General features: G+C 32.4%; 1 protein-coding gene across 1 annotated transcript in view; it reads left to right on the top strand.

Moving 5' to 3' along the window:
- Nucleotides 1–18,754, top strand: part of LOC133178462 (E3 ubiquitin-protein ligase RNF213-like) — a 130,819-nt gene that overhangs the window by 111,743 nt on the left and 322 nt on the right. The window contains exons 49-75 of the mRNA XM_061313158.1: nucleotides 450–546; nucleotides 1,971–2,071; nucleotides 3,482–3,664; nucleotides 4,287–4,544; nucleotides 5,217–5,331; nucleotides 5,475–5,758; nucleotides 5,956–6,076; nucleotides 6,602–6,718; nucleotides 6,818–6,931; nucleotides 8,547–8,603; nucleotides 8,715–8,915; nucleotides 10,185–10,281; nucleotides 10,651–10,685; nucleotides 11,633–11,730; nucleotides 12,770–12,923; nucleotides 13,183–13,354; nucleotides 13,447–13,547; nucleotides 13,649–13,706; nucleotides 14,624–14,814; nucleotides 15,136–15,268; nucleotides 15,446–15,529; nucleotides 15,837–16,029; nucleotides 16,345–16,567; nucleotides 17,086–17,160; nucleotides 17,353–17,544; nucleotides 17,724–17,813; nucleotides 18,335–18,528. Coding sequence (XP_061169142.1) covers nucleotides 450–546; nucleotides 1,971–2,071; nucleotides 3,482–3,664; nucleotides 4,287–4,544; nucleotides 5,217–5,331; nucleotides 5,475–5,758; nucleotides 5,956–6,076; nucleotides 6,602–6,718; nucleotides 6,818–6,931; nucleotides 8,547–8,603; nucleotides 8,715–8,915; nucleotides 10,185–10,281; nucleotides 10,651–10,685; nucleotides 11,633–11,730; nucleotides 12,770–12,923; nucleotides 13,183–13,354; nucleotides 13,447–13,547; nucleotides 13,649–13,706; nucleotides 14,624–14,814; nucleotides 15,136–15,268; nucleotides 15,446–15,529; nucleotides 15,837–16,029; nucleotides 16,345–16,567; nucleotides 17,086–17,160; nucleotides 17,353–17,544; nucleotides 17,724–17,813; nucleotides 18,335–18,528 — 3,738 coding nt within the window. The remainder of the gene's footprint in view (nucleotides 1–449; nucleotides 547–1,970; nucleotides 2,072–3,481; nucleotides 3,665–4,286; nucleotides 4,545–5,216; nucleotides 5,332–5,474; nucleotides 5,759–5,955; nucleotides 6,077–6,601; nucleotides 6,719–6,817; nucleotides 6,932–8,546; nucleotides 8,604–8,714; nucleotides 8,916–10,184; nucleotides 10,282–10,650; nucleotides 10,686–11,632; nucleotides 11,731–12,769; nucleotides 12,924–13,182; nucleotides 13,355–13,446; nucleotides 13,548–13,648; nucleotides 13,707–14,623; nucleotides 14,815–15,135; nucleotides 15,269–15,445; nucleotides 15,530–15,836; nucleotides 16,030–16,344; nucleotides 16,568–17,085; nucleotides 17,161–17,352; nucleotides 17,545–17,723; nucleotides 17,814–18,334; nucleotides 18,529–18,754) is intronic.

Below are 18,754 nucleotides of genomic sequence, written 5' to 3'. Positions count from 1 at the left end.
TAATGACAAGCAGCTGGCCCTCAACAAAAGTATAAATTTTCTGTATCTTGGGACAGTGGATGAGGCTTTAGGATGTTGAAAGTTGGTTATATTTTAAAATTACTATCTTCCTTAGTCCTTTACATCTAACAGACAAACTTCATCAATATGTTAATATGCATAAGGTCTTCAACCAAACAAATGATATGTCTCATAATTCAAGACAAAGCTCCAGGAACATAAAGCTTAGACGAGCTCACTTTTGATCTCAGCCTCACTTTAACTACAGAAATTTACGGTCGAAAAGTGAGACTGAGATCAAAAGTGAGCTAATCTCTAATAAGTGTTATGGCCCCGGAGCATGTTCCAGTTTAGTACGAAGTGGCCAAATTACCTATATACTCATGTGATACTCAAAGCCTGAGATTCTCAAAGGACAATTTGTGTATTGATGTACTTAATGTTTTCAGGTACCAATGGACACGGGCCACTGTTCTTAAATTATTTCTTGAACATGTTTGTTCTACCAATGATTTTCATGCAAAACGGTGCATGATACTTTGGAAGGTATGTACTTTATTTTCCTTTATGTTATTGACCATTTTCTTATCTGATAAACAAAAAGTCTTTACAGTTGTACATGTTAGGATAATGCAGCAGAAAAATGCTGTTGGATTTGCTATCCAAATTTTATTGCATGGCTAGGAAAGGTTCAAGAAAGAAAAATAACTTCTAAATGCAGAACAATCAACAATATGGAATTAGCAGTGTTAATTAGAAAGAGCAAGAACCACTTAGAGCCTCTTTTGGACCTGAGAATTTCGGAAAAATCGAAACTGCTCAGTTTTGGTTGAAAATGCAGTATTTATCACTTGGACCCTTGGTGACCATGTATCTATTGAACATGGCGTAATTTTCTCTCTAGTCAATGTATTATGACGTCATAAAATGCGTCATTTTCGTCATATCCTGTAAATTCCTTTAAAAATGGCCAAAAGTTAAAGTATTTTTTCAATATTTCATATAGAGCACAACCTCTGATCCAAAATATGCAATTACATAAAGAATGATCTGTTTCTTAAGATCATAAAACATGTTTTAATTTTTGGATCGTGGGTTGTGCTCATATTTTAATTCTTTGCTGAAGATAGTCAAATACGCATGTTTTCTGCAAAATTCAAGAACATTGCATTTTCTAATAGACTGATATCCAATACCTGGATTCTCAAAAAGAAATTTTGTTACAGGAAATGAAAGAACAAAATCTCTACTTTATTTTGATATATGGAATGGGACAGAGGGTGATAGTCAATTAATTGATATAAGGACAGGGCCATTTTATGCATAAAGCGAACCTAGCTCTTTGTCACCATGCAAAGTCTACTGTAACTTTTGTGAGAAGCCATGATAAACAAGTATATATTCTATGGTAGATTCCTTTTTATGAAAACTTTATTTGATGTTTATTGACATGTCAGGGTAAAGAATAAATGTTATCCGTCCCTCTAGTCCTCTTTTTTCACAGTTTAGTGTTTTCATTGTTCATCTCTGAAAAATATATGGGTTTAAAACTTCTGGAAAATTTAGTTAGGGTCTAAAATACTAATGTTTTGACATCGCCAGCGTGGCGCAGTGGTTAGAGCGTTTGCTCAAGAGTCGCGGAGTAAGGAGTTGATCCTTACGTCGCGGGTTCGAATCCCACTGTGGGACGTTGAGACCGATCCTTCGGTTGAGTCCGTATAAACCGATTTCCCGTGTCGCAGTAGGTGCTAGCTCGAAAAAGATCCCTCACTGCTCAATGTCCCTGAGTGCCGAGTATAGGTCAAAATTTGCATCTCTCCACCGGCAAATGGTGGCGTCTCCATATGAGTAAAAAATTCTCGAGAGGGACGTTAAACAACAATAAACAAACAGACAAACTAATGTTTTGACACAACATGAAAAGTTATTGTACCAAAAAATTGATGTAAATGGATTTCTTTTTCTTTCAGATGTTGAAAGGTGAAGCAGATATGAAAACCTTCCAATCCCTGGAAAAGATAGAGAAATTTTTGACAATTTGTATGAAAGAAGCTATGAAAAAGGCTTTTGGGTAAAATGATAAAGTAAAATGTTTCATAACTTTGTCTAAATGGATTCTGAAAAAATCTTGAAAAAATTGAGATGGGCTTATGTTATACATGTAGAACCAGCGTTTGTGACCCATGTTCAAGTGTTTGGATTAAGCCTATTCCAAAGTAAGCCATATCTGTAAGAAATATGTATGCAACATGCTTCAACCTGCTTCAGATGATGCATTTAAGCCATCCGTTTTCGAAAAGTAAGCAGATTTTGGAGTATGCCCATTCCAAAGGAACTATGGGTCTTCTTTGTGTCAAACTACATTGATCGAGCTTGTCCACACGTAAATGCCTTTAAGCACACATGGAAAACACCGATTAATCTTTTCGGCGATTAAAATTGTTCCTGATCTCTGAGCAATCTCTGAAAGCCTGAAAATTTCCGTTTTTGTGCATATATTAGGAGGATCATATTGCGTTAAAGCTTGTGTTATGAGAATTAATCGTGTCTCTCTCTACAAATCACAGACTATTTTCCGAACTTTCTCAATGATCTCTCATGCAGTGATCTCGCGCTGACCTCTAATACAGCCCCTCGTAACTTCAGATGGTGTCTCTGTGATGTAAGAATGATATCTCAGAAAAGGCATTTAAATAGTTTGATTGTACTATTTTTAACAGACTTTTTCCTTTGTGCTCGGTCGCCCGCGTGGCACAGTTGTTAGAGCGTTCGTTCTAGAGTCGCGGAGTAAGGAGTTGATCCTTACGTCGTGGGTTCGAATCCCACAGGAACGTGGAAACCGGTTCTTCGGATGAGACCGTATAAACCGAGGTCCCGTGTCGCGTTAGGTGCTGGCACGAAAAAGATCCCTCACCGCTCAATGTCTCTGACTGCCGAGTAATGGTCAAAATTTGCAGCTCTCCCCCGGCAAGTGGTGGCGTCTCCATATGAGTGAAAGATTCTCGAATGGGACGTTAAACAGTAAACAAACAAACAAAACCTTTGCGCTCGTTTAACAGTAGTTTCGAATAGTAGAGTCAAAACTTTGAGGAGACTATGGAGATGTAGATACGGAGATATCAGGGCGATAATTAGGCGACTGCTTAAAGATTGCCAAGAGATTTGGACAACGCTAAGCAGACAGCAATATCTCAACAGTCGCTGCTTCAGTAAAAAAGGGGTTCAGTGCACTATGACCCAATCTAGTCTAAACATATTGATGTGTAAGCATTAAAAGATATGTGTTAATGTATTGCTTTAGATGTTGCAGATGAAATAGATTTAAATTGGAAGGCCTATGATAAGGACTTGCATATAACTAATTGATCTTACTGTTTTATTCATTTGGTATGGTACTATGCCTTTCCTGATAAATTCATGTCATTGAGATGCGTTTTGTTTTTCGTCAATATCTATATCAATTATCTATTTAACCTTCTAGCGATCAAAAGATTTGCAAGTCTTGTGAATCCGAAATAGTCGAGCGACCTATTCAGCTCCCATGTGGTGATGTGATTTGTGTAAGATGTTTTAAGGAGGCACCAATTACAGGAAAAACAGTATGTCCTGTTTGCCATGCCGGATTCCCAGCCGATTTCCAACCACTTGATACAGAAATTTGCAAGTACGTCTTCTAAACAAAGAAATATGCGATGGTTTGCAATAGCAATTTATCCAATTGAACTTTTTAATTGAAAACAATATCCGTAATGAATTTGCCCTGTTATATATTTTGTATACAAGTAATAATTTGAAATTGTAATGAAAAGAAGTCTCCACAACACTCAACACTGTTATACATGAAGGATAATTCAATAAAGAAACTTTAACAAATTACATTATCAACCAATGAAGAATCGTTTTAAGGAAATTAACCCTAAAGAATTTTTCGATCACCACTTCTTGAAATATTAATCATGTTTTCCTGATAGAGAGGAGGTTGACGGAGATGGTTGATTGTCAGTTTGTCTAGTATAAATTGCTATCTTTCGACATATGTGTAGAAAAGAAGTTTAACAAATGTTTGGTGTTCATTTTTACACATGTCTCAAATCTTATTCTGGTCAATATAATGACATTATTAGCGAATACTGGGTCATTGTGGCTAAAATGTTGCATACAAATTACGCCTTTGTTGTTAAACGTTTTATTTTGACTTTGGATTATTCCGGTTACATTATCAATACAGAGGGCTCATGGCAGGTTTGACAGCAGATGCTAACCCCGATAAATCTTCTTTTTTTCAGGCCAGAGATAAAAGAATTTAATTCTTTCAAAAAGTCTTGCAACAGTTTTTACATGGATGTTGTTTCTCAACTATGCTTTTCTGACGATATGGCACCATCACAGGAGGTCATAGAAAAGCTTATGTCGCACATTGCCATTAGTCCAAAAACTGGAAAAGCTCATGAAGTAATGAGCAAGGAAATTTCAATTTTTGACGAAGGAATAGACCCCTCTCCAGTTCTTCGTTCGTTTCTTTTACAACACTTATTGAGAACTAGGTACATTTTAAAAATCAAAATAATATTCACAGAATGATAAATATCAAGTGAATGGACACTTTTTAAGGTGTTAAAATGTATTTATGATAATGTGGTTGTAATGAATTTTTAAGAAAGTGTTATATTTATATAATAATATAAATATATTTATTTAAGGAAATCTTACAAATCATCGTTTATATATATATATATATATATATATATATATATATATATATATATATATATATATATATATATATATATATAAACAGCATGCTACAGTCCAAATTAAATAAATCTTTTCTGTTAGCTCTTTTAGCCTTGTTGGCTCTTCAGACAGTTATGAAAAGTTCAGAACGTTGTCAATAACATTAGCAACGTGATTGACAACGTCTTGAACTTTTCATTACTGTTTGAAGAGCAAACATGGCTGGAAGCGTTTACAGCAAAGATTTTATTTAATTTGGACTTGGCATTCTGTTTTTATTGGTATTTCTTTAAGTATTGTTTCTGTACCAAGACTTTACCTTATCAACTTATACGACGTCAATCAGAGACTTGTTAACGTTAAATTATTATGACGTCACAATAAACGTTGGTAAAAATTTTACTCACTGCGCTTGCGTGTGATTTCATTTAGTTGCAGTAAGTCTTAAAGATGAAAAATAATCCTTAATTTTTCTGTTGTAGTTTCAAAGATGTTGAGACCTATTTGGAAAAATACCTTCTTAACGCACAGAATCTATTTAAGAATAAAGAGAGTAGTCTGTTCGAACTAAGCGTTATGATAATTAATTGCTTTGAGGTAAACTATTAAAACGGTTACATTGTATAGTAATAAATCTCCAATTTCGTTCAACAAACAAAACAGAAGTATTTTGACATGTAAATTTTTCTAACTTATTCAACCTTTTACTTTAATGATTTTTATATATATTTTTGGAATAGGATTCGTTCACACAGGAGTGTTCCAAAACGTCAGATAATAAAAATTCAGAATTGAAAATGGCAGTTCAAATGCTTACAAAAAATGTTCATAGACTGCAAACAGAGCCTTTTGGAATTGCAAAGGTGCTGCTTTTGTCTGAATGCCGTTTTGGGTTAAAAATAGCAGCAGATTGCCTATACAAAATAGAAGTTACAAAGTCAGTCAAAAAAAGTTCCAAGCATGTTCGACGGATTCTAGATGTGACCGAAAAATTCTGTGCAGAGTCTGGACTGATATATCCAAGGTTTGAAAAAAAAACAAAGTGCAGATTTACTAATGTTGTCCTTTATAAGGAAAAGTAACAAGTATTTTTTATACAAAATAGATGAACAAATTCAGAAGCTTGATTTATTTTTCATATCTTTAGAATGCTGTTGCTTTCATAAATCTATTTTAATGTACACTGTTAGACACTATTTTTTTTTCATCTTTACATTTTAGACATTTCATCATTAAGTATCTCTGTCGGTGCTATGGTGTTGAGAGTTTTCAAGCAATTTGTAGCAGCCATGCTCATGATGTTGTTAAGCAGATCGATTTACCTGAACTTCACATGGACGAGGTCAGTATTTTCTGTAATGTTTTTAGAAATAATTTATTCCAGAATTTCGATGTGTGCAAAATAAATAAAGTATGATGTATTTTAGCTGCAAGTAATAATGAAGATAAATTTTATAATATATGATTTTTGAAAACATGTATTTCTCTGTCTTAAAAGTGGATTCATAAAGCTTCAAAGCATTAACTACATTGATAGATGAAAATTGTCATCCTTTTTGTTCTTCACAAGAACAGTTGAATTGATTTTAACTTGTCATTTACATAAATATTGAGCGGTTTCATTATCATGTTGCCAGTATTTGAATCCGTTTATACTACTAATGAAATGAAGAATTTAGCAGTGTAGCATAAAGTGGTTATGCTAATCATAGTGAGATTTCCAGTAATATCAACAACATAATATTTGTAAATGTTTATAAAATTGCAATACTTTTGATCATGCGGTGGTGCCCTATTTAAATTTATAATTAACAAATTTTAAATATTGATAATTATGTTGTCAAGATAAATATTATTGTAATTTCAGGTTATCCAGTGTTTGGACAGATTTATTGTTTGTGGCAGGATTTATCAGGAAGTGAGAGAAGCAATAACCAAGTCCATATTTGGGAAAAATAATTCTCCTTTGAAAAAAGTGCTTGAAGTAAGTTTTGCAAACACAGCCTGGCGTTATTCTCTAACATATTCGAATTTATTTCTTTGAATTATTATGTCAAACTCTATTTTTGTTTTTCATCCAAAGGAAATACAAGAACCGGAACCACAGCAACGAATTGTATTGCTTCTTGCTCTCTTCAAAGAAGTAACAATGTCCAATTTATTTGACCGACAGGATAAACGTAGAATTTCGTTCGAGGTTAGTTTTAAAAAAGAGTTTTAAAATGAAACCTCATCAAGATCGTCATAACTTAAGTATAACAATGACAAAACCATTAAAGCCAGATATAAAATTAAAAAAAGTGTTTAAATAGATTAAGTATAAAAGTCTAACTTCATCAAAGAACAAGGTACGGTTTCAATACAAATCTAGCTTACCCTGTGTTTTTCTTAAAAATAAAAGTGATGTAAAAAATTAAAACTCATGCTTTTTGAATTATTAAAATTCCATGCAGAAAGATCATACAAATCTTTTTTCTCACATGACCTTCCAAATGCTAATTGTGACGTCATAAACTTGTGCATTTTCCCGTATTTTCTGAAAAAGTTGCAGAAGACATCAATTTTCAATGGAATTTTCTCTCAGATAGTATTGTCCACAGGCATCGCCCACAAAGATTTTGAGATATGTGATTTTTCAAAGAATTTTACACAACATATCTAAAAATTAACGTGGGCGACGGCTGTGGACACTATTTTCTTAAGGAAAATAACCCTTGAAATGGGTCATTTTGAGGCTTTTTCTGTTTGAAATAGAGAAATGCATCAAATTAATGATATCATATATCAAGAATGGTACTCCATCATGCTATACTCTTTCCTGATTTATTACAGTCATATACTCAACTAATATTTAAGCCAGTTTCAAAACTTTTTGAAAACCTTAAATTTTCAGGTCACAATAAAGCTAAAACCATACCTTCTTCTTTGACCTTTTGACCACAAAGTTTTGAATTTACCTTGCAAGTTATCGTATAGGCCTTGAATGTAGAGCAAAACAAGCTTAAGGACACATGGTCACATGACTCAGTTTAACATCGTCATACTCTTTGATAATATTTGTCCAAAACCTGATTTAAACCATAAGTACTTGTAAAAATTTTTGACAATTTTTTTAACATCACCATGGTATTTGTCAATATCTCCGAAATAAGGCAAGAAACCTAATGATATGACTACTTTAAAATACGTGGGACATACTTAATTAGCGATATAGAAAATATGAAAAAAAAATTTAATGAAATTTTTTTCAGCTTAAGTTACTTCTTCCCCTGAAATGTTCATCACAGCTTGTTTTAAAAGTCTTCGTAAATTTTATTTTTGCTCAAATATTATACCTTTTTTGAAAATTCTAAACAGTTCTATAATCTTTACCTGTCAAATTTTGATTTGATAACTCGAACAGAATTTCCACGTATTACTAGGAATGTTGTTTATTTGGATTGTATTCTGCATAATGAGATTATGGCCTACCGTAAAACAGAGACAACTTATGTACTTGAATTTATTACATGAAAGTTTGTAGTCAGTACTTGGTCCTTCAATTTCTTATTTTTCTTATTTTTTTTTATTATGTACTAGTGTTAAGATAATTATAATACTAATATGTCCCTAAGCTGGATATTTTCACTACTAATGCCTAAGTTCTTTTTAGGAACTGCATATCACTTTAAGAAAATAATGAAGGGTTTTTGCAATACAGTTATAATTAAAATATTAAATCATAAAATTTCTAGACAGAAATTGGAACATTTTCAAATATTAATTTTTCAAATATGCAATGTTATGTTATATTATGTTCACTTTCGTTGCAGCAAACAAAAAACTTTGTAGAAGGATACCTCTCAGGACATCCCTTGTTCAAGGATCGGGTATATATAATCTTTTTGATTTTTAAGAGAGTATCTCCTCAAAAATCTTAAAAACGAATAATGGTAACAATATACAAGAAAATATGTTTTGCATTTACTATCTTATTTTAGAAAGAAGTTCTTGTTAATGTGTGCAGAAATGTTATTGTTGGTGAATTTCAACTAGAATGGATAGCGAGAGGAATGAACCTACGTCATCAAAATATGATTTGTGTCCTTTTTCATTTCTTCGTAACCCTTTTGGAGATGCCACTGAAAAATACACTCTTTGAACCTTTGGCACAACTGATAATAGATCCAAAATCTATGAAGGTATAGTTTTTCTTTGTTGAAATTTGAATATGCAAACCTTACAAAACACTTATAAATGAGAGAAACATGCACAAATGCTTTACATGCTAAACGTTTCTGATAACCCGAGTTTCTGTTTCAACATATAGTTAATCTTTTTTTTACTGTACTCTGTGTTTTCCTTTGGCAGTGGATATTTGAATATGTGCAGCCTTTTGTATGATAAATGTACTGTTGAACCAATCAGAATTTCATACTCTCTTCTCCTGAAGCATGAAAGATTTTAGCGATGCCATAAATAAATGAAATGTGTTTGTCTAAATGTCTACTAAACAAACCCTGCTCCAGAATTGTGAAGTAACTCGTTTGATTCAGAGTGGAGTCACCATGATAAAATTATTTGATCATTTATCGGTAATGAATTATGCATATGAAAGATGTTGCAGGCAAAATCTTTACACTACGAGCATGAGAAAACTACCCACATTATGAAATTAAACACCTTCGGTAAATCTTCAATATCTAGAATATGGTTAATTTAGATATATTAATAATTCTTCAGGCAAACTGTCACATGATCGTACAGACAAAAAAAGACAGATATTCTAAAAGTTTTTGAAAAGGTTAGAGTATTAAGCCTCAAAGAAGGTTCAATGATCATAAAGCGAAAAAATATTCTTTTTTCAAGTTGCTCTCTCCTGGACATCAGCTTGTTTGCTAACAGTGTACATGACTAAAATCTTACAAACTGTATCGTTCACGACTTCTGTATGCAAGGTCCTGTGTCAAAGTCGTCGTGGATTAGAAATAGTTTATTCATCTAAAGAATATCCTTTATTCCGAAATACCCAGCAGGCAATTATAATTATCGTGTACAAGGCGTCTTAAATAATTGAGTGAAATTCGGTATAAGGATTTAGATCCCCTGGAATACCTTTAACAATAACATGTTTTATGCATAGTTTTGAATCTTCTGGTCATTAAGTCTTGGAGAAAAAAGTTGAGAGGTTGACATCTATAGTAAAAAAGGTCGCTGGTGTGTCAGACAATACTTGCCAGTCAATATATACATGTAATAAAACCAAAGCAAATTATACATGCTATAAAGGCAAACCTAGAGAATGTTTAATAGAACAGTTAATACTGGAGTTTCGGGTTTTAATATAGTTTATTAATTAAAAGCAGTAAGTAAATACTGGAATATCAGGTAACAACATTGTTCTTTTAAAAAAAAAAAGTAATGAAGAATATATCAGTAGACGTTTTTCAAAGAAAAAAAATTGTTTTTAGGATGCGCTTCTGCCAACTATGCCTCAGGATGATACGGAAGACTTCCGTAATATCATTTATGCTGCTAATCTAATTGAGGGACGCCCAGTGCAATATCGTAAGATTACTGATATATACTAATTAATAGGCACTGGTTCAATAGTTTGTATTTACTGAAGTTTGCCGATTTATCAAGTTTCAAGAGAGACATCAAAACAAAGAAGTTTATGAAAGTATCTTGCAGATAAATTTAAAATAAAGTGATCATCAATCAAAATCTTCCAAGATCAGTGGAAAATGCAAATTCAAAATAAAAAATGTAATCATCATCAAGGTACTGAAAAATTACTATTATAACTATGTTCAATAAGCTTTTTTTTCAAGAGACTGAAAACGTTTATTGTTGTTCATTTAAAATAAAATCAAAACCCAATTCAACAGGAATTTGTGCACATTGTTTATTTGTAATATGCTTATTTTGATATAGGATGTCCAAACGGCCATGCCTACTTCATTGGTGATGTAAGTATATATACATTCTTTACAGTTAAAAAATTCCTTAAGCTCACTCTGAAGAACTCGAGATAAGCATATGCTATCTTCCCCGTCATTGGTGTTCCGGGCTAGTGTTGTAGGAACAGGGCCATTTCCAAACAACTTAGAAGCCTTTTATACAGTGTATCTAGACTTAACGTTTTTGATGATGCATTTAAACATGAAGACAACCAAACTTGATTTAATCTTCATTTTGTGGATGAGTGACCAGGTTCAAGCTTTAGTGCGGATATATTTCCAAGTAATTATATATAAGCATTATCTTGACTAACCATGATTCGGATGCTGCATCTGACCTACATTAAGTGTATGATTGACAACACTTACGATTTAGAACGGTTATTCCCAAAGTATCTTTGAGCCGAACATATATAGATAATGAATCAAGGGATGCAAACTGCCCGACTCTCTTCGGAAGCAGCTCTTCACTCTTTCTAGATGAGTGTCCGGGTTAATATCTAAAAGCGGGTTCACCCAAAGAAAAAGATTTTTGGTATTTTTATATGTTTAAGTTTTTAAAAGCAGATAATTATACTATAACGTAACTAAAAGCGTTACCTAGCTCAAATTTGAATTGATTTTTAATTTAAATGTGTATATCACCAGGCCTGATGCTACATCTTTATTTCATAGATGATTGTTTGCAGCGTGTAAAAAAAACAAATGATTAGAAAATAATACATAAACCCCACTTGGATTAAACGATCAAACTTTTATGGGTCTTTCATCTTCAAATATATATCTGTACGGTGCTAAAACTTTTAAATAGCTTCCAACCGTCTTAATTATAGATAAAATTTGTAATTTTTGAATACTGATGTTGTTTTCAAAATATTCTTGTCAAACACACCGGACTGAAATGAATAACTTGGTAAATATTTAAATATAATGTTTAAAATTTAAATGTTTTCCAGTGTGGTCAACCAACGACATTTTCAAAATGCCCAGACTGTGGTCAGAAAGTTGGTGGAGAGAATTACAAACTGCAAGCAAGAAATAAGCTAGACCAAGGGTAAATATTTACTATTGTTTCTGAAAAAAGGAGAGAGGACATTTTATTTATTATTTGTAGCCTTGTTGGTTATGTACGATTATACCTCTACCATCGCTCGGAGAGAAATTTAAATATGATTTATAAAAGGAGGTCCTAAAGACTTTGCATCTGTCAACCTGTCTACGACTTTTACGCAAATAATGATAGGGAACACTACCACACTTTCAACAGAAACCATAGTTGAAAAGACTAATGGATTGAGTTTCAAAAAAGTCGATTAATCTGTAAAGGAAATTAAGATTTGCATATAATTCAGCATAATAAAAAAGTATCTTATTCATTGCACATTGCTAGTACGCTAGGTATAAAAAGGAAGAAAAAAATAATTTTTCCTAAAGCTAGGCTAAGAAAAAAATATAAACATTCAGCAAAGCTCTGTTTCTGTAAATTCAAGAAATTCATTCAAGAAATCTTATCAGACATTATTTTGACTCAAAAAGTGACATAAATTTATATTTACATTTCACATTTATTTTGCAAATAAAGTGTTTTGAAAGCAACGGCATTCAAAACACGATGAAACGGACTGTGTATCAAAAGGGTAAAGTATGCATTTTGACGTCATCAACGTTGAACACTGCACAATTGAAGCGTCATAAGTGAAGGTCAAAGTTCACGCTCACATTAAATAGAAGCTGTTGCAATTGCTCTTCCATTTATTGTTACTTACCCAAAGGATAATACAGGGATTTGAAAGATTTTGAAGAAGTTTCAAAAATGTAAATATAAGCATTGAATCATTATTTTTTGAAAAATGTAGTTTCATAACTGCACCGGTGTGTGCAAACATTTTTTTTATAAAGCGCCATCGCGCGTAACGTTAACTAAATTTGTTTACACACAAAGTTGCAGTTATGAGACTTCATCTTGAAAAAAAAATAACGATTTCATTCTTGAATGTCATTAGATAAACGACTTATATCTGATGATTTGGTTTTTTCCCCAAATATTTCAAGATTTGAATTAAATTATTTGCCACTGAATTTGATTTTTTTAGGGAGGACACGACAGAAAAAGGGCATATATTGGGTGATGCAGACCTAAGGCAGCAGGTTGCCACACCAGAACGAGATTTATCCCCTCTCCAATGTGCTGTACTTAGGCTTTTTACACATATGTCAATGTATCTCGGTGGTTGCAGGCATCCAAAGGTGATTGTTTACTGACTCAAATGTAAAAAAATGAATTCTTACATATTTAGATTATTTGAAATCTTAATTATTATAATTAACGGCAGATGTCATTTATCTGAATTAATTAAATGCAAATAACGTCAATTACATAATTGTAAATCAAGAATGAAAATAGATTATCATAAAAATATGTACCAGAAGAAAAAAAAACAATAAGATACTTGCTAATTGATCAATACTGATGTGGATATATATATTGCATATTTTTACATTTCAGGAGATACAAGCACTTATTAAACCGAATGTTAGTGAGGACAAGGTACTTGAATATATATGGAAACACATGGAGATAGATATTCTCATCCTACAGCAGGCTATTGGGAAGAGTGCAGAAGATGTATATTTATTGCTGCACTGTATTTGCAGAGATTTTGTGACAGAAAAGAAAGGTCCTTTTTACTTTCCTCTATAAATATTTAATTTTTATCTTTAAAATAATTTTGTTTGCCTTTTTTCATTGATAAAATTTCATTTTTTTCAGCTCAAGTGAAAGAGAGAGATGTTTGCCGTTTACAAAACAAAGCTGCTCGGAAGAGATGGGAACAGATGTTTGCAAAATTATTCCTGGAGAATATATTCATGGTAAACGCTGTTTAACATGAAAAGTACATACATCATCATTGCACATTATAGTATGTTAAGTACCAATTTCAACGTGTCGTTTTATGCACCCTTTATTTCAGGATATGGATAATGTCATGGAGTCCTTCAATGAAGAAATAGGGAAAGATGCAAGAATAGGTAAAATGCATTTATTTTTTTTTAACCGTATACGCGGAAATATAGCAAATTGTCCTTAAAGATCAGTATTCTATTTTAGTGAGAAGTAATTTTGCGACTTTATGATGCCTAGAAAGATAACGATAACTAAGAATGCCAAATGAATCCTCAGTGATATTCAGCGATTCAAATAGCCTCGCTGAAAATGCCAAAATTGAATCCTCACTAAAATTTCTGCATATTCAGTGAATAAAATTTTTTATTGCCTCTATTAATCTAATAATGTAAATGTTATCAATAAGATTTTAAACTGTGCAACTGAAGTTAAAAATATGGACAATGTATGTAAATGAAAAATAATTAATATAAAATCATTTACATTGGCACTTTCTTTAAAGTTATTAAACATTACACGAGGATTATGTAATGCAAAACGTTTTGTATGTGAAAAGTTAGAATGACGAATCGATAAAAAGTGGCTGTAAGGAATAAGCTTTTTTGACAAAAACAACTTCTTTTACTTCTATTTAGATTTAACTTTATTTCTGCTATGAATGTTCTATTTGTTTTGATCCTTTTCAAAGCTAAGATTTTTACGTTACCAAACCTGGGTAATTAAAATTTCCCTAAGGGACATAGGTTTCAAATATTGTAAATAGATGATCTTCGTACGTTTGAATAAGACAGAAAAATTATGCAAAATTGTACTAGGTATTTGGTGGAAGAAAGAAATAAAATTATTGTGCCAGGAAATTTTTTTAATCGAAATATACAAAATGTTAAGACCAAATAGCCTCGAAGTCTAATCAAGAAAGCAAAGGTCAAAATGATAGAATAAGCCCATCCATGGACCCTGACTTTGACAGTTTTCTCAAATACATATTTGTATTTCTTTTCTCATAATAACCAAAAACAAAAATTGCAAAATAAATTTATAGGATCGGACCCTTTGACATGTCTCCTGATTGAGGAAGATATTTCTGAGGAGAAAATTGATTTAAATGACCTTCACAACATACCTGTCGTTTGGCGATACAGATCCCAGATAACAATTTCCCATTTGTCTCGTACATTCCTAGCACAGGCACCACAAAATGCTTTCCCAATACTTCGTATCTTCCTAGACGAGGTAAGTTGAATAGAATTAAGTCATTGTATAAAATAAAAGATCATTATATACTTTGTAATTCCTCGTGCTTATCTAGGGCAATAACAAATACATATATTCAGTTTCTAATTTCTCAGTTTTCTATGTTTTATATGTAACATCTAAATAAAAACATATAAAATCCAAATAGTGATATTAAACTGATAAATAATTATCACTCCAGATTATTTACTAAATCTTTCGTGTTTGCCATGCTTTTTTTTAGCCAGAAAAGTAGCAATAAAGGTATTTTGTGAACTATCTCTATTCAGAATAAAAGTATTTTTCTGTTTTTCTTTTAAGGAACATCATCTGAAAGCAATCAGATTGATTCCCAGTATCATTAAGCTTCAAAAGATTTTGATTCAGTTTTTTCAAGATCGTCTTGATAAGACAGATGCTGCACACATGGCAATTGATAAAACGTTAGAGAAAGGTATCGCTATTCAAATCGCTATTTATAAATATAGAAGATTAACATGCTGTCATTATAATTTAGAAACTAAGTCATATATTTTTCCTTCATAGTAAATATATTAATTATATAAATTAATGATGAAAATATTGAATAGCCCATTTGAATGTGTAGTAGCATTTTATACTATTTATACAGAATTAAAAGATCATAATTTGGGCGGATTGGTAAGCGACTTTTTGGAAGCATGGCGATGTGTTAGGGAACATTTAGGAACGTTCAGTAAGTCTTTATGTAAATTAATTTACGTTTTTAATAACATGATGACATGAGTAGGTTTTCATGAAAAAAAAAAACCAAAAAACAATTGCAAACTGTTAGAAGTCATGGAAACCACTTATATTCATTGTTAAGAATCCGTCTCTAAGTTGAACAAGATTGCCTCAAGAAATTGCCTAATTATGTCATCTTCAACAAGACAAAAACCAGAAAATTTTACCTAATTTGTTTACGGTTTATTTATATAATCCTATATAAATTTAAATAAAATACTTTACAATGTCTTCCCATCTGTTTTATTTTTCTAAAGCTTTCCTAACACCAAAAGGAAACCGACAATTACCAATAGAATGCAGCCAGAAAATAATCACTGAAAAAGACTGGATAACATACCTGCTACCAACATTCCAGGATAATGGGCTCTGTTCATATGCCCTTTTATACTTCTTGTTAAAAAAGCAGAATACGTTTTTGATGGAGTATTGTAGGAGAAAAAATTATCAGTGAGTTGCAACATTGCCACTTATTAGCACATAATATCAAAACTATAAATTCAAAATTTTTATACTTCTATGGATCCTTTACAATTTTGCATTATACTCGGGTGACCGTTAAGGCCCCTGGGTCTCTTGTTTTGTAAGTGATAGAGTAGAGCAATCTTTTTCTAGGAAACAAAGCATCACCTCCAAATGTTCCTATGGAAATGTCTAAATATGGAGGAGGTGTAAACTGTGCCATGTTTTCTTGTGGAACAATTTTTCAAATATAATGTTCATGACTTTTGTAATGTCTCAGAAATGAAATTTATACTGTTATAGGTACAAAGACCTACCCAAAGTCCATTTAAAGGATTTGACTACTGCACATCTCATCTGCTTTCATCCTACAAAGGACATATTACCAATGGTTATGGCCAATAGTCAGTACACATTTGAAGTAGAAAAAGGAACAAGAGTACATTACAATTTTGCGGACCTAGAAAGACAGCTCATGGATAGAATTTTATTTTCAAAATCTGTCATCGAAATGCCTCTTTCAGAGGTACTCAAAACTTTCTCAACTCTTAATTTGGAACATGATTTTTAATTTTTTAATTTTTTCTTTAATGAATCTGTTTTGGTATGTCACATGACACTGATTGATTAATTGATTATATGTTGTTTTACGTCCCATTCGAGAATTTTTCACTCATATAGAGACGTCACCATATACCGGTGAAGGGCTTCAAATTTTGACCTTTACTCGGCACTCAGGGCCATTGAGCAGTGAGGGATCTTTATCGTGCCAACGCCTGCCTTGACACGGGGCCTCGGTTTTTAAGGTCTCATCCGAAGGACCCGCAACTTTCACTTCAAAGTGCCGAGCGCATGGCGAAGGAACAGTAGCTACTCATTTTTTATCGACTTAGGTCAGTCGCGGCCGAGATTCGAACTCACGGTCTCCCGATCACGGAGCGAGCGCTCTAATGACTGAGCTACCGTGAACGGTCACACGACACTGAGATCTCCTGAATATTTTTTTCTTGTATCCTCTTTTATTTTTGCATGCATATTTTGCAGTTTCCAATAATGACGTATGCATCTGAAAGAACAAACGCTAGCGTGTTTAGGGATCTACGAAGAAATGTGAAACAGGTATATATATATATATAGAGAGAGAGAGAGAGAGAGAGAGAGAGAGAGAGAGTGGAGGGGTTCATTTCATTGAATACATAACGTTTATAATTGATGAATAAATTAAAATATATTTATCATGCATGCTATCAATTAAATGTAGCTATGCATGTCCTTTTTCAAGCTTTTTGTTTTTTATTACTTTGTTTATAGGAACCTCTGGCACCAGTTGTTGTCCATCAAATTTGTACCGAATTCAAATCGTATCCTGATATTTGCGATGCACTGAAAAAGCTCGATATTGCAATCAGCTTTCTCAAATCGGTTGGAGGAGACATTGAAATGAATCTTGAAAGCTTCATGTCACAGACTCTACAGATTGAAAATCCATTTCCAACACAAAAGGTCCCTGAAAACATTTTTTTAAACTGATAAATGTTATTAATTTAAGTGTTTAGGTAGTAATTCCTCTGCACATTTTTTATTGTAATATTTGTGCCTACATGTATCGAAATTACTGTATTTATCGTAATATTAATATTGGTTTATAAATTTTAAAAAAACCACACTGTTATTTTAACTAGGTAAAAATGAGCTGTCAATGCAAACATGCCCAAGCCCTTTGGATTGCTCTCACATTGACAAAGACGAAGAATCAGTCTTGCTTTCAAGAGGTACGGATGCAGTGGGCTTTCTGTATATGCACATATATTCAATGCTTGTAAAAATATAAGTCCTGATTTATTTAATGCCTGTCTTGACGTTGTACTGGTCAATGACTAGCAGAACTTCTTAAGTACTGGTGATTTGCATTGCTTCTATCCACCTCTCTCTCTCTCTCTGAAGTATGTAAACAACAAAAAAAAGCTAATTCCTATTCACCTTTTGTTATTTTATATTGAATAATGCCTTATGTTGAAAAGGATTATAGAAAGATGTCATGGCCGTCATTATTTTCAGTGTATAAGTTTTTGTGTATATTTCTTTTGGTAGAACCCAGACTTAAGATTTTGAAGGTTTTACTTTTTATATTGAGTTCGATCCAAAACTCTTCATGACCAAGCTAATGCAGTATTAAAAGACAAATCTTTATGAACAACGAAATTGTGAAATTGAATTTCGATGTTTGCATATATTGCTAAGCATGCAAAATATCATTATAAACATTTCAGCGTAGCCTTTTTTCTTGTTGTAGGATACATTTGAAGGCATATCAGGTGATTTTAGAAAAGAGATGGACGAAAAAGAAAGAAAGGCTTTACAAAACATGTGCAAAGACAAAGAAATTTCTCTTGAAAAAATAAATTGCCTTGTTGACATGATGTTTGAGTGCATTTCATTGCAAATAACTATACCAGCTGATGAAGAATTTGATATGGCATCACTAAGGTATGATAAATTAGAACACATTGAGAAAAACTGCGAAATTCGGAGGGAAACGGACAGAAAATACATTTCGCGCATAATATAAAATCATCAAGTATTCAATGGAAAGATACGTGGATCTATTAGATTAGGAGCAATTTGTACATTATTATTATAATTAAGCAATCAAATGAAAAACACGTGTTTACATAAACACAATTTCAAATCCTTTAATTTTTGTCTTTGTAAT

This window comes from Saccostrea echinata, unplaced genomic scaffold, assembly GCF_033153115.1.
Source record: "Saccostrea echinata isolate AGI-Se365-2 ecotype Australia unplaced genomic scaffold, CSIRO_AGI_Sech_v1 ptg000003l, whole genome shotgun sequence".
NCBI classification, from domain to species: Eukaryota; Metazoa; Mollusca; class Bivalvia; order Ostreida; family Ostreidae; genus Saccostrea; species Saccostrea echinata.
Note: the sequence above shows the minus strand (reverse complement) of the source record. Positions and strands in the feature narration are given on the sequence as shown.